This window comes from Bos taurus, chromosome 1 (genome assembly GCF_002263795.3).
Source record: "Bos taurus isolate L1 Dominette 01449 registration number 42190680 breed Hereford chromosome 1, ARS-UCD2.0, whole genome shotgun sequence".
Classification (NCBI taxonomy): domain Eukaryota; kingdom Metazoa; phylum Chordata; class Mammalia; order Artiodactyla; family Bovidae; genus Bos; species Bos taurus.
The window spans coordinates 10,529,757-10,544,198 of record NC_037328.1 but is presented as its reverse complement, the minus strand read 5'-3'; the positions used below and the strand labels follow the sequence as shown (position 1 = coordinate 10,544,198).

Sequence of the window (14,442 nt, the reverse complement as noted above, 5' to 3'; positions counted from 1 at the left end):
ACACCATTTTATACAAATTGAAGACAAATCTTGAAGGGTTTGTCCAGGCTTGCCTTCCCCATTCCCTGATTTTGTCCCTTCCACTCTCACCTTTTTTTGGTATCATAAATAAAGGGTTTTAGACTGGGTGAAAGAACCTGAATCTAACTCTTTTTCCCCATCCAAAGTAACTTTGAATATTTAACGTCCATACTCATCCTTCAAAGAAAACTCTTGCCCAGAGTCATTTTATTTAATTTATTTATGTAATACAGTGTAGAAAGCTATCATGGTCATACGCAATGATCCTGTACAATCATCCTGCAGAAAAGTTTTTTGGGAGAATTCTTGGTAAATTGAGACCAGCAGAGCGCTCCCACCCCCACCCTCCCCAACCCGTGAAAGTGCTTACAATGAACAGGGATTCTTTTCTTTATCAAAGATCTGAAGATACATGGACGAAAAAAGCTTCAATTCTCAATGCCTAATGTGTGCACATAAAACAGGCACGAAGAAATAAATGTCTATCCTCATACTTCCTATATCACACATATAGCAGGAGCAGCAATCTGTACAGTAAAATGCAATTGTGGAAAAAAAATTCCTCTAACTCATTTGGATTACATAAAAACGTTGAACTTTAAAATGCATAGTGATCAGGAAAAGAATACTTAGGCAAGAGAAGCAGCTAAACCCCCACGTTCACAGAAAGCATTCCCCCATCGTTTCTTAAAGCATGTTTCAAAGTAGGACTTAGTTGGGTCACAAACCACAAGGATAATATACAACTGGCTAAGGGGCTACGTGATAAATAATCAGGAGAAGATCTATTCATGCACTAGTTGGATACAGCTAAATTCTTTACAGTACACAAAACCCATTAATAATGTAGTGTAGAGAACGAAATGTGAAGATAGAGAATACATTACTGATTTGTATATTAATTCAAGTTCAGGCATCTACTTGTGTTACAGCACAGCTGTTGAAAGGCGATAATGAGTAAATAATAAAACAGAAGGGTTTGCTTTTCTCCACGTTATTCTCTAAATGAACACCGATGGGTGGTGAAGCAATGGTTTTGCTTCCAATTTCAGAGGCTGCTGCGGCGGTGGTCTAGTTCTGCATCTGCTCAAAGAACTTGTAAGTTGGGTTTTCGTAGCCGTTCTGCTGCATTTTAGAGAGGTGGCGCTCCTCTGGGGTCACAGCAGCGTCAACCTGCAGAGCAAGAACGAAGACAAATGAGTTTTTTTTTTTTAAACAATCTTTTAAGAGCGCACATGCAGAAGCCAGAGAAAGATAAGGTGCACTGTACTCTTTTTTCCTAAGCCAAGATTGCAGAAACCCCACAAATTTTCCTTTCTTTTCCACTTTGATGGAGAGTAGAGAAGGTCTTCCCTGGAGCTCAAATGGTAAAGAATCCACCTGCGATGCAGGAGACCCGGGTCGATCCTTGAGTCGGGATCCTCTGGAGGAGGGCATGGCAACCACTCCAGTGTTCTTGCCTGGAGAATCCCAGGGACAGAGGAGCCTGGCGGGCTACAGTCTGTGGGATTGCAAAGAGTTGGACACGACTGAGCGACTAACACTATCATAGGAGAAGGCGGCGACAGAAGATGGCACCACTGACTCAACGGACATGAGTCTGAGCAAACTCTAGGAGATAGTGAGGGACAGGGAAGCCTGGCGTGGTGCGGTCCATGGGGTCGCAAAGAGTCGGACACCACTGACCCACTAAACAACGCCTGAGCCCACCAGTTACGCAGACACTCCATCTGGCCACTAGGTGGCGCTCAAACCCTTGACCGGCTGGCTTGCCTTAGGCAGCGCTCACTGGTTGCTTCCCTCCCTTAGTAGTAAATGGATACACTTAACGCAATAAATATTATTCTCTTCCCCTGTTGGCTTGAAAAAGAACAAAAGCCTTCCATGAAAGACTGTTTTACTTGAAAGTGTGGTGTCAAGCTAGAAAAAAGAGTTTTAGATTTAGCTAAGCAGTTGTGTCTGACTCTTTGCAACCCCATGGACGGTAGCCCACCAGGCTCCTCCGTCCATGGGATTTTCCAGGCAAGAATACTGGAGTGGGTTGCCATTTCCTTCTCCAGGAGACCTTCCTGCCCCAGGGATTGAACCCAGGTCTCCTACATTATAGGCAGACACTTTACCGTGTGAGCTACCAGGGCAGGTATGCTTGTGGCTCAGAGGTTAAAGCGTCTGCCCCCAGTGCGGGAGACTGGAGTTCAGTTCCTGGGCCGGGAAGATCCCCTGGTGAAAGAAATGGCAACCCACTCCAGTATTCTTGCCTGGAAAATCCCATGGACGGAGGAACCTGGTGGAGAATCACCTGGAGAATCACATGGACGGAGGAGCCTGATAGGCTACAGCCCAAGGGGACCCAAAGAGTTGGACACGACTGAGCGACTTCACTTTTCACTGACACTCAAGATCTGAACTGCTGAGTATCTCTGCACCCTTGTTTTGGTTTGTCCCTGGAGAAGGGGACGACAGAGGATGAGATGGCTGGATGGCATCACTGACTCGATGGACGTGAGTTTGAGTGAACTCCGGGAGTTTGTGATGGACAGGGAGGCCTGGTGTGCTGCGATTCATAGGGTCGCAAAGAGTCGGATATGACTGAGCGACTGAACTGAACTGAACTGAACTGAATACGTTAAAGAGGCAGACAGAAGCAGAGATGGCTCTTGGAGGGGGCTTTCCTGATCAGTCAAGGTGAGGGGGGAAAATCCAAATATATTTTCTTTGGGGTCTGTTCCCTTTAATGGGTTCCTTCAGATAAAAGTGAGTGCGCTAACAACAGAATTCTGGACACTTCAATGTGAATACAGATGAGGAACAACATTTCCTGATGAGGCAGTGGAGTCCAAGCTGCCAGCTCCAGGAGACCGGAAAGGGATACAATTTACATAGAATCCGATCCGATCAGATCAGATCAGATCAGTCACTCAGTGGTGTCCAACTTTTTGCAACCCCATGAATCGCAGCAGGCCAGGCCTCCCTGTCCATCACCAACTCCCGGAGTTCACTGAGACTCACGTCCACCGAGTCAGTGATGCCATCCAGCCATCTCATCCTCTGTCGTCCCCTTCTCCTCCTGCCCCCAATCCCTCCCAGCATCAGAGTCTTTTCCAATGAGTCAACTCTTAACATGAGGTGGCCAAAGTACTGGAGTTTCAGCTTTAGCATCAGTCCTTCCAAAGAAATCCCAGGGCTGATCTCCTTCAGAATGGACTGGTTGGATCTCCTTGCAGTCCAAGGGACTCTCACGAGTCTTCTCCAACACCACAGTTCAGAAGCATCAATTCTTTGGCGCTCAGCCTTCTTCATAGTCCAACTCTCACATGCATACATGACCACTGGAAAAACCATAGCCTTGACTAGACGAACACGGTGCAAACCCCTTGGGAGGGTGCTACCTGGAGATCTTGCTCTAGGATTGACTAATAGAAAACAACTACAGTGGTGTCAGTTTAAACTCCATGGAGGGGCACAAAGGAAAAAAACAGGCTGGGGTAGCTCTGAGAGGCTGAGGAATGGGAGAGAGTGAGACAGTCACTCTTGACGGGCAACTGTGAGATTTTTCGGCATAGGAGTCTCCCTCCCAGAAAACCTGCACCTTCCATTGATAAGAGCAAAAGGGAAACTTCTGTACCTCCACTCTGTCTGATCTGCCAACATACTGTTAACTCCATTCTGCCTTTACTTTTATATTGAAATTCTGGGAGGGGATGTTCATTTTCTCTCCCCGCCCCAGGAGGTTGTACGTGTCTTGAAGGTAGGATCATTTATATTTTTGTCTTGGTACTAAGTGTTACACATTCCTGGCAGTGCCTAAATGATCAATTTCTACTTGATTAAACCTAAGTAGATTTCAAAAAAAAAAAAAAAAGATAAACAACATACTGTTCCAGATTATTATTTTTAACTGAGCACTAAGATTCTAAATGGAGAAGGCAATGGCACCCTACTCCAGTACTCTAGCCTGGAAAATCCCATGGACGGAAGAGCCTGGTAGGCTGCAGTCCATGGGGTCTCGAAGAGTCAGACATGACTGAGCGACTTCACTTTCACGCACTGGAGAAGGAAATGGCAACCCACTCCAGTGTTCTTGCCTGGAGAATCCCAGGGACGGGGGAGCCTGGTGGGCTGCTGTCTATGGGGTCGCACAGAGTCGGACACGACTGAAGCGACTTAGCAGCAGCAGCAAGATTCTAAAAGTATGTCTGGCTAAAGATTTAAACAGATGCCCTCTGTTGATACGGTGGGTCCTCTGAGCTGTAAACTTGGTTTGGTCCTCTCAGGCTCTCTATCAGGCCCTCTCACTCTCTGCAGGCCGAGCCAGACGTCCATTTGGCACGGGGAAAGGTGTTCAGGTTTCTAGCGTATCTGCTGTACCTCAAACAGTCCACAGAAGAGAGGAAGTACTTATCTCTTTGCTGAATACATGAAAACTTACATTGTGTTATTACTGTTTTAAAACAAAAATAACTTTTCCCTCAGATACTGAAACCAGCACAGGCAAGAAGAAGTCAACTTCCTGTTGACTACAAGCATGGAGACCTTAAATTAGCTGGAACCAGAGGGCTGGTGACCTTGATTCTCCAAATCTCACCTGGCTACCGCACCACTGACCAACAGAAGGATGTCCACACCAGGCATCCTATGACCTTCTCTCTCATTGTGTCTTTAAAAACCCTTGCCTGAAAAGCCACCGGGGAGGTCGGGTCTTCTGAGAATTAGCCGCCCATACCACTTGCTTGGCCTTGCAAAACCTGTTCTCCTGAGTTCAGTTTTTTTTTTTTTTTTTAGATTTCTCATATAAGTGAAGTCTTACAGTATTTTTCTTTTTCTCTGTCTCACTTATTTTGCTTAGTATAATACCCTCAAGGCTCATCCACGTTGTCACAAATGGCAGAATTTCCTTCCTTTTAATGGCTAAACAATATTCCATCACGTGTATCACATTTTCTTTAGCCATTCATCCACTAATTGGCACTCTGTTCCCATGCCTCGGCTATTGTAAATAATGCTGTGCTGAACACAGGAGTACAGATGTCCTTTCTAGATAGTGATTTCATTTCTGTTGGATACATATTCACACGTGGAGTTGCTGGGTTGTATGCCAGTTCTGTGTTCAGTGCATTGAGGAATCTCCATACTGTTGACTGCACCCCCACAGTGACGGCACCGCTCTTTCGGTCTGCATTATTCACTAGCCGGTGTGCTCTAGTCACGGTATAGGAATTGTCTTCCATCCCTCGACATGATGTCCTAGCACCAACAGACCTGCCCTCTGGCGTCTGTCCTTACTGGCTTCAGGAGGAGAAACGTGGTGCTACAGTTAACAATATTGTATCGTATATTTGAAAGTTGTTTAAAAGAATAGATCTTCAAAGTTCTTATAACAAGAAAAAAAACTGTAATTATGTGAAATCAAAGTTGTTCACTAAACTCCAGTATTCTTGCCTGGAGAATTCCATGGACCAAGAGGATCGTGCCAGGCTTACAGTTCATGGGATCGCAAAGAGTTGGACACAACTAAGCGACTAACTGTCACTTTCAAACTTATTTTGGTAATCACCTCACAATATGTACATATATCAAATCATAATATTGCAAACTTAAAACTAATAGTGTTATATATCAGTTCAGTTCAGTCGCTCAGTCGTGTCTGACTCTTTGCGACCCCATGAATCGCAGAACGCCAGGCCTCCCTGTCCACCACCAACTCCTGGAGTTCACTCAGACTCACGTCCATTGAGTCGGTGATGCCATCCAGCCATCTCATCCTGTCGTCCCCTTCTCCTCCTGCCCCCAATCCCTCCCAACATCAGAGTCTTTTCCAATGAGTCAACTCTTTGCATGAGGTGGCCAAAGTACTGGAGTTTCAGCTTTAGCATCTGGAGTAAGCTGGTTTCCCCAAGGTTACTTTATGACTCCACCTCATGGGCTTTTCAGTCTGGGTGAGAGTTGGAATGACTGCCTTGGCTAATCTTAATGCAGCTGGAACAGACATAAAATTCCACTGGGAGGACACCGCGCCAACAGATGCTCCACATTGCTGTCCCTGGGAGAATAATCAGAGATGTTTCCCCAGCCCTTTCTCTTCCTTTGATCTGCTCTGTTTTCAACAAATGAGGTCACTGGGCTTTAATTGGCAGTTGTGTCATTAACCAGGAACTTGTAAGTTAAAACGCCATCATTAAAGATCAGCACCAGTAATGAGAGATTTCCCTCAGTCTCTGAATCTGCTTGCTGAGAAACAGCCTGTCTGCAGTCCTGTGCCGTTAGAACGTGGGCATCTTTTCCCTCTGTGCCACCTCTTAACTGAGATTTCAAAGAATGCAGAGATTAAAAAGCATCTTGCCTCAGAGATCAGGCACTGCTACGTGTCTGAGTGCAGAAGAAAACATAATGCTGCTTGATTGCTGGAGTATTAAACTTGTATTAATACAAGTTTACCTGAACCTACATCAACCCTCACACAGGCTGCATTCATCAGGGGCAGAGCAACAATTAAATAGCTGATCTTCTCTTCGAAGGCCAAAGCCAAACTCTTATTTAAGAGAGTACAGCCAGAAATGTGAGGCTCAGAGTATGTGAGTCAGACAGCTAACTTTCCTGTCTTTTCCCAGCCTCCTTCAGTTCAGTTCAGTTCAGTCGCTCAGTTGTGTCCGACTCTTTGCGACCCCATGAATCGCAGCACACGAGGCCTCCCTGTCCATCACCAACTTCAGGAGTTCACTCAAACTCACATCCATCGAGTTGGTGATGCCATCCAGCCATCTCATCCTCTGTCGTCCCCTTCTCCTCCTGCCCCCAATCCCTCCCAGCATCAGAGTCTTTTCCAATGAGTCAACTCTTCGCATGAGGTGGCCAAAGTACTGGAGTTTCAGCTTTAGCATCAGTCCTTCCACAGAACACCCAGGACCCAGCCTCCTTTCTACTTGCTAATTCTTGTGACCCGCTGCTGCTGGGAGGGTGGCTCACGCTTCCCCAGTGCTGCAGCGGGGCGGCTTGGCCCCCAGGTCTCAGAGGGCTTGGAGCTACAGGAGAAGGGATTACCTTTACAACATGGCACCCACGGAGTGTAGATGGCATCTTTTTATCCCCAGATCCTTGAAAGCTAAAGGTGGAATGCTGAGTGCTCTGGTCCATGGATAAACCCACCACCGAAAGAAGTCAGGGGGAGACTTCCTACCCTGCAGGGCTCAGTCATCCGTCACTCACGGCTCAGCCATAGCCCTGCTGCTGGCCACCCAGCATGGTGAGGGCCAGCCCACCATGACCCTGGGTGCACGGGGCCTCAATATCACTTCCCTTCAAGTGGAGCTGGGGGAAAATGGAGCCAGTGGTGCTTATTCGGGAAGGAATTACAGGGCAATGGAGCAGGGGACTGAATTCTCCTTCCTGCTTCTTTCCCCACCCCAACCCCAGGCAGGAACCAGGTGTCACTGGCTGAGATGAAAACCTACCTGCATAGCACCTCCGAGCACCCCTTCTTTGGACTTTCTGGGAGCAATGACTGATCTGAAGTCTTCATCTTCTTCAGAGACCCTGGGACACTCTCTACACTGAACCCCAGCTTGGCTTCCATGGGCCACTGCTACTGACCCTTTTCTCTCTTCTAGTAACCTTGAAATGTTGGTTTTTCTACTGTGTACATGTTCATTTTCATGGACATTATAGAGAGCTGAGCCCAAAGAGCTCAATCCACCTGGTGCTAACACCATCTTGAATAGAACTTTTGACTACTGTTTGGCTAATGCCCTCTTCCTACCCCTCTCTCCCTGAACTCGACTCTCTGAAGCCACTTATTCCTTCACTATATGCAGAGGAATTTACAGCTCAACCATTAGACTGTAGACATAAAATCTATTTGGATCTCTCCTTAATTTCTAGACTCCCCCTGCTTGGGGGGGAGTCTTGGCTCTCATGTAGGTGCTTTAAACTCGGAGGAGGGCCAGTGAACATCTTATTTTAATTTTATTAGGTAGGGTAACCAGCAGGGTGTGTGTTGATGGGTGACCCTTTATGCATGGCACTGAGTCCCAACAGGAGAATCTCAGCCTCTAAAGATTTACCATTTCAGGTCATCTAGGTGGACAAAGGCTTCCCAGGTGGTAAAGAATCCACCTGCCACTGCAGGAGTTGCAGGTTCAATCCCTGGGTCGGGAGGATCCCTTGGAGAAGGAAATGGCAACCCACTCCAGTATTCCTTGCCTGGGAAATCCCATGGACAGAGGAGCCTGGTGGACTACAGTCCATGGGGTTGCAAAGAGTCAGACACCACTAAGCATGCTTGTACCAGAGGTGGACAAAGAACAGAGGATAGGATAAACTAAACACGTAAAACAACCAGGGAGTGTAAGAACACCAGCAACCTGGGAAGGAAAGGACACGCTCAGAGAACAGCAATGAAGTTTTCAAGTTAATCATTTATCACTTTTAGTAACCTCGCTATGTTGGTTTTCTACTGTATACACGGTCATTTTCATAATTACATTTCCTTATTTCCCTAAGTAGCTCAGTTATACTTATTGCCTACATCAAGTAATCTCTCAGGCACACCCCGGAACTCCCCTGCCATGCTGATGCTTTCCTTTGACCTTCTAGTTTCTACTCCTGCTGTTTGCTTCCAATCTCCTGCTGATTTGAGTCTACCTTCGATTTTTCTTTCTTTAATATTTGTTTGGCTTCCCTGGTCTTAGTTGCAGCATGTGGGATCTAGTTCCCTGTCCAGGGATTGAATCAGGGCCCCCTGCATTGGGAGTGTGGCATCTCAGCCACTGGAGCACCAGGCAAGTCCCATCCCTTCACTTTTTCTTCCTGTTGCCTCCCATTTAACCTTTCCAAACTGCCAGACTGCTCTACACCCCTGTTAGTGGTTGCTAGATGCCTCCACTAAAACTTGACTTTCTGCCAGGAAGAAAGGACCCATAGCGACATAGTTTTATAATGTCACCAATCGGATAGCACACTCCTTCAAAAGAGTCATCTGCTGTATCTCCATAAAAAGCTAAATAAGGAACCCTTTTACTCAGATCAGAGATGACTGGGGGCAGGGGATAGGAGACCTCTGGTGTTCCAGTTATCAGATCTGCGAAAAAATTTTTTAAAATTTCTTCAATCAAGAGGCTTTATACCACTTTTTTCCTGTTAAAGGTGAAGTCTCTGTCCAGAAGGTATAGTGGAGAGAGCTCCAAGATATATTTGAAAATGTTCAGTGTCAGCTGACATGAGTGTAGTTCTCCTAACAGAACCTGGGGTCAGTGGGATTTGCAGAACCTCACTGGCAGGACAATGGTGGGTAATTCAGTGCGTGCTGGCATCGTCAGCCACCAGAGATGGTGTGCGCAATCTGGGGAACAGAGTAACAGAGGGCTGTCTTGTCACTCCTGGAGGCACCAGTTAAGCACTGGCATCTCCGTGAGAAACCACGACTAATGACTTACAGGCTGAATGTCTGGCTTCATGATGAAAGTAAATATTAAATCAATATTTACTGCTTAGTTTTGCACAACAAAAACTAGCAACTGCTCACCTCCAACTGGTAACGTTTCTATGAATAAAAGCCCTAGGCGTGCTTCACTTTCCCATCTCTGTGATCTTCTGCAGCAATCCTTCCCTCTAAGAAGGAGCGAATCCCTGGAGACCAAAGCTTTTGTTGGGGTTTCTCCTTCACGGCTGAATTCTGTCCTGACAGATGTAGGACCTGGTATCTGGGGATACCCATTTACTCATTTTTGTTCTTAGTGAAATAAGGTTACTCATTAATGAAGCAGGTTAACCAGCCATCTAGTCAAGGCTATGGTTTTTCCAGTAGTCATGTATGGATGTGAGACTTGGACTGTAAAGAAAGCTGAGCGCCAAAGAACTGATGCTTTTGAACTGTGGTGTTGGAGAAGACTCTTGAGAGTCCCCTGGACTGCAAGGAGATCCAACCAGTCCATTCTGAAGGAGATCAGTCCTGGGTGTTCATTCGAAGGACTGATATTGAAGCAGAAACTCCAATACTTTTGCCACCTGATGTGAAGAACTGATTCATTTGAAAAGACCCTGATGCTGGGAAAGGTTGAATGCAGGAGGAGAAGGGGACAGAGGATGAGATGGTTGGATGGCATCACTGACTCAATGGACATGAGTTTGGGTAAACTCCAGGAGTTGGTGATGGACAGGGAGGCCTGGCGTGCTGCAGCTCATGGGGTCACAAGAGTCGGACACGACTGAGTGACTGAACTGAACTGAACCAGCTGCCAATAAACTTATTTCCCTGTCCTTAAGGGGGAGAAGCCCACTCAGACAGGCAGGGAAATGTGGGTGGGGGCAATCACCTGATTCGGCATGTACTCTGAGAGTAATGGTGCTGAAACCCCCTTTCATGCTGCATCACCCCACCAGGTGAGCCAGCCCAGGTGCTCAGGCTGGGTTGCAGTTCTGAGTGTCTGAATTTGGCCAGACCATCACCTTCCTGAGGGCTGGGATGGTATCCAGCGCCTTAGATGAAGATCTCTTCCAACACTCAACAGAGAGCTTGACGAAGGCTTGGGTTACCTACGGACTGGAGAGAAAGGAAGACCTCTCCAGGGAGAAAGAGATGGTTTCTGGGCTCTTCACAACATCCTTCCTTAAAAAAAGAAGGAGTTGAGCAGAAATAAGGAAAAGAAACACCAAAGGAGGTGGGGCGGTCAGTCTAGAGGTTCCCAGATGCTCTTAAGCTAACAAAATAAACAACAAGAGAAGGACTGAAGGACTTCTCTTCCCACAGGGATGCTTTCTGGCTTAAAAATTAACTCACTTTTTTCAGAATTCGTGTTAAAGTGTCAACTGCTCTAATAGTTCAAAACTGAGGAGACCTTTTTTTGCTAACTAATCAAAAAAATGTTTTTACCCCAGGAAGCTATGTGCCTGCATGCTAAGTTGCATCTGGCTCTTTCTGACTCCATGAACTGTAGCCCACCAGCCTCCTCTGTTCTTGGGATTCTTCAGGCAAGAATACTGGAGTGAGTTGCCATGCCCTTCTCCAGGGGATCTTTCCCACCCAGGGATTGAAACCGCACCTCTTATGTCTCCTGCACTGGCAGGCAGGTTCTTTACCACTAGCGCCACCTGGGAAGCTCAAGGTTTGCTTAGATAACTATATAAAAGGCTTCCCTGGTGGCTCAGATGGTAAAGAATCTCCCAATTTGGAGATTTAGGTTTGATCGCTGGGTCAGGAGGATCCCCTGGAGAAGGGCATGGCAACACACTCCAGTATTCTTGCCTGGAGAATTCCATGGACAGAGGAGCCTGGCGGGCTGCCCACGGGGTGGCAAAGAGCCAGACACGACTGAGCAACTAACACTTTCACTTTTCATATAAAAAGCAGGAGCACTATCACTAAATATATATCAGTGATTCTCAAAACTGACTGCATGCTTGATTCAGCTGTGAAAATTTTCTACACTGAGATTGCTAGCCTCCTATTCAGAAATTCTGTTTCCCAAGGTCTGGGGTGGGATCTGGGGAACGTGTCCTTGGAAATCGGTACCTTGTAAGCAAGTCTCAGCACAATCACAGCAGTCAGCTCCGAGATGCCTTGTTTCATTGCCCAGCATCACGGGGCTCTGATACGGATGGTATCCTCCCCAGATTCCCATGCTAAAGTCCTAATTCCCAGTACTTTATACATAATACCCACACGTTTGTTGGTTAGTTGCTAAGTCGGGTCTGACTCTTTGCGAACCCACGCACTGGAGCCCACCAGGCTCCTCTGTCCATGGGATTTTCCAGGCACGAATACTGGAGTGAGTTGCCATTTCCTACTCCAGGGGGTCTTCCCAATGACCCAGGGATTGAACTCATGTCTCGTGTGTCTATTGGCAGGTGGATTCTTTATCCCTGTTCTGTCTGACCTTGGCTCTACTGAATTTGACACTGAAAGAACACTGCTTTTGTCTGGGTCTGTTTTCTTATGTATAAAATGAGATCAATTAATTGATCCTTGAGATCTTTTTTGGCTCTAGCAATTCTCAATTTCTCAAGATGTATTAATTCACTATCTTTAATAGTTTCCTAAAAACTACATAAACTGTGAGGTTCTCCTCTTCTCAACCTGCATTTTAAATGCATATAAGGAACTTATTTGTACATTTTATTTTACAGTATTTTAGGTCAAGGGTTTAAGGAGTCATATTTGAATCTTGCAGCTTAATCTATTTTGCTGGTGTAACTTACTACCTCTGTGTTGTACATCCTCCTGTCTCCCACAGGTTGGGCTGCTGGGAGAGTCTCGAGGAAATGGAATTGTCACTTTGTGGGTCTTCTCTCCATCTTCAGGGCCACTGTACTAACACCTTGAAACTAGGACATTTCAGGTGTAAAGTGCAGGCTAACGATTTGACTAACTTCGTATATGTTGTTCAGCCCTTGGGTACAATGTGATTTTCTATGACGCTCTAAAGGTACGATTGGTTACTGAAAATTATTTACTATCACCTGGCTTGAGTTAGAAGTCACATGATTTATTAAAAGTCCAGGAATAGGGACATGCCTGGTGGTCCAGTGGTTAAGAATCCACCTTCTAGTGCAGGGGACACAGATTCAGTCCCTGGTTGGGGAACTAAGATCCCACACGCCACAACTAGAGAGCCCACACACTGTTGAGCTTGCTGGCGCAACAAAGACCCCAGCGTAGTCAGAAGAAAAAAAATCCAGGAATAAATGTGTCAAAAAAAGTTTTTTTCAACAAAAAGCAGCCTTCCACCTCCGTTTTTATTTGTAACTTGTTTTAAAAAAATGTTTCACGGCAGTCACAATGTCTTTAAGCTAGGCATTATCCTTAGTATTATTCTGGTATTTCAATAGAAAATAAGAAGCTGAGATAGCATATATCCCTATTGCCTTGACCACAGTAGTTATAAGTCAGAAGGAATAAAAACCAGAAGCAAGAAAACAGCTGCAACTTGAGCAGGAATGGGGATTGTTTTTCCAAAGAAGAGATACTTGGATGATTCCAACACCAAGCAAGAGTGCCTTTATGCCAGTTGCAAACAGGCAGCCAGGTTCACCTACCTCCACCACTCCATGATGGATGGATGTGTACTGTTTCTTCTTCAGCATCACCAAAGTGATGACGATCACTGTTGCTATGACAACACCGCCCACCATGAGCCCAATGATGGCTCCTTTGTTGGAACCCACGTCTTCTGCAAAGAACACCTTGAAAACAAATCAAGGAAAAGGACTGTAACTACGGGAGACGTATGGATGAGGAACGTGTAAAGTTCAGTATATCCAGTCTACATTTTATGCCGTAAGTTTGAATTGTTGGTCACTCAAATTATTTGGTACGCACTTGAAAAAAAGCCAAATAATACTGACTAAAAATGACATCTTCAGTCTGTAGAATAATGCACCACGTGCCTTCCTCAGTCCTTGGATGGCCACTCCCTCTTCCCCTTCCCCACCAATATGTCTTTAGGAAGGCAAACAGCAGCCCGCAGGGATCTGAAACCCTCTGATAGGTGGACATTCTGTTAAGTGGGGGAGGGCAGCTCTTAGATCTATCAGAAACTGGAAAGGCACGGTTCATGATTATGAAAGGAGGTCAGTATCTTCCCAGTCACAGCAGGTTTAAACTGGGAGACCTGACGCGTGACAGCTGCACCTTAGGTACTTCTCCAAACTACAGATGCCGTCGTTTTCTTAGAAGGACATTTTCAATACACAGGAACATGCAATCTAAGACAAAGGCATTAAACAGAAGAAAACAGGCATCTTGTTACCTACTTTAAGCCACAATAATTCTGCAAGACACTAATTAACCTTGAGAAGCATCATATGCTTATAAGGCACTTATTTCAAACAGAAGCAGCAGTCGGCAACAAGATAAGAATTTTAATAGCCACACATTGACATGTGCTTTCTTACTATGATGTCTCTGGCAACCCAACTAAAAATGTTTTAGTCTTGATGTTTATTTGAGTTAAACATGAAAAGAATTTAGAGAATACTGTGAAGAAGAAATTTATTCAGTGATAAATTTATTATACTACATTCCTTCATACTGTTTGTAAAAGCGAGTCATTATTTTTCATCTTTACTTGAACGGAATTATAAAAGCACACGGCAACTTTTATCATCTTTCATATATGGAGATACTCTTATGCCAGATCATCTGGTTTAATTACTACAGAATATATACCATGTTTGCTATATAAATTAATAAAAATAGCTCCCTAAATAATTTTTTTGATATAATCTCAAGATAGTAAATGACAGTGAAAACTAGAACTGACATCCTAGCAATCTGAAAAGGCAACATGAAATGCAGCAAATAAAGCAAATTTCGAAAAGAGTTTTATTCATGGTTTATCTGCAACAAAACTAGAAACTGTTCATAATCATGCCCCTTTCTAAACAAATATACTCCCTCAACATATTTGTAAAGAACAAATCATTAATTAG

General features: G+C 45.2%; 1 protein-coding gene across 7 annotated transcripts in view; it reads right to left on the bottom strand.

Annotated features, from left to right (window-relative positions):
* Positions 1-223: 223 nt before the first annotated feature.
* The window catches only part of APP (amyloid beta precursor protein), a 312,207-nt gene continuing 297,988 nt past the window's right edge, over positions 224-14,442 (bottom strand). For all 7 annotated transcript variants that reach the window (XM_005201137.4, XM_005201138.4, XM_005201139.4 and 4 more), the window contains 2 exons: positions 13,048-13,194; positions 224-1,194 (listed from right to left, as the gene is read on the bottom strand). In XM_005201137.4, coding sequence (XP_005201194.1) covers positions 1,093-1,194; positions 13,048-13,194 — 249 coding nt within the window. In that variant the 3' untranslated portion in view covers positions 224-1,092. The remainder of the gene's footprint in view (positions 1,195-13,047; positions 13,195-14,442) is intronic.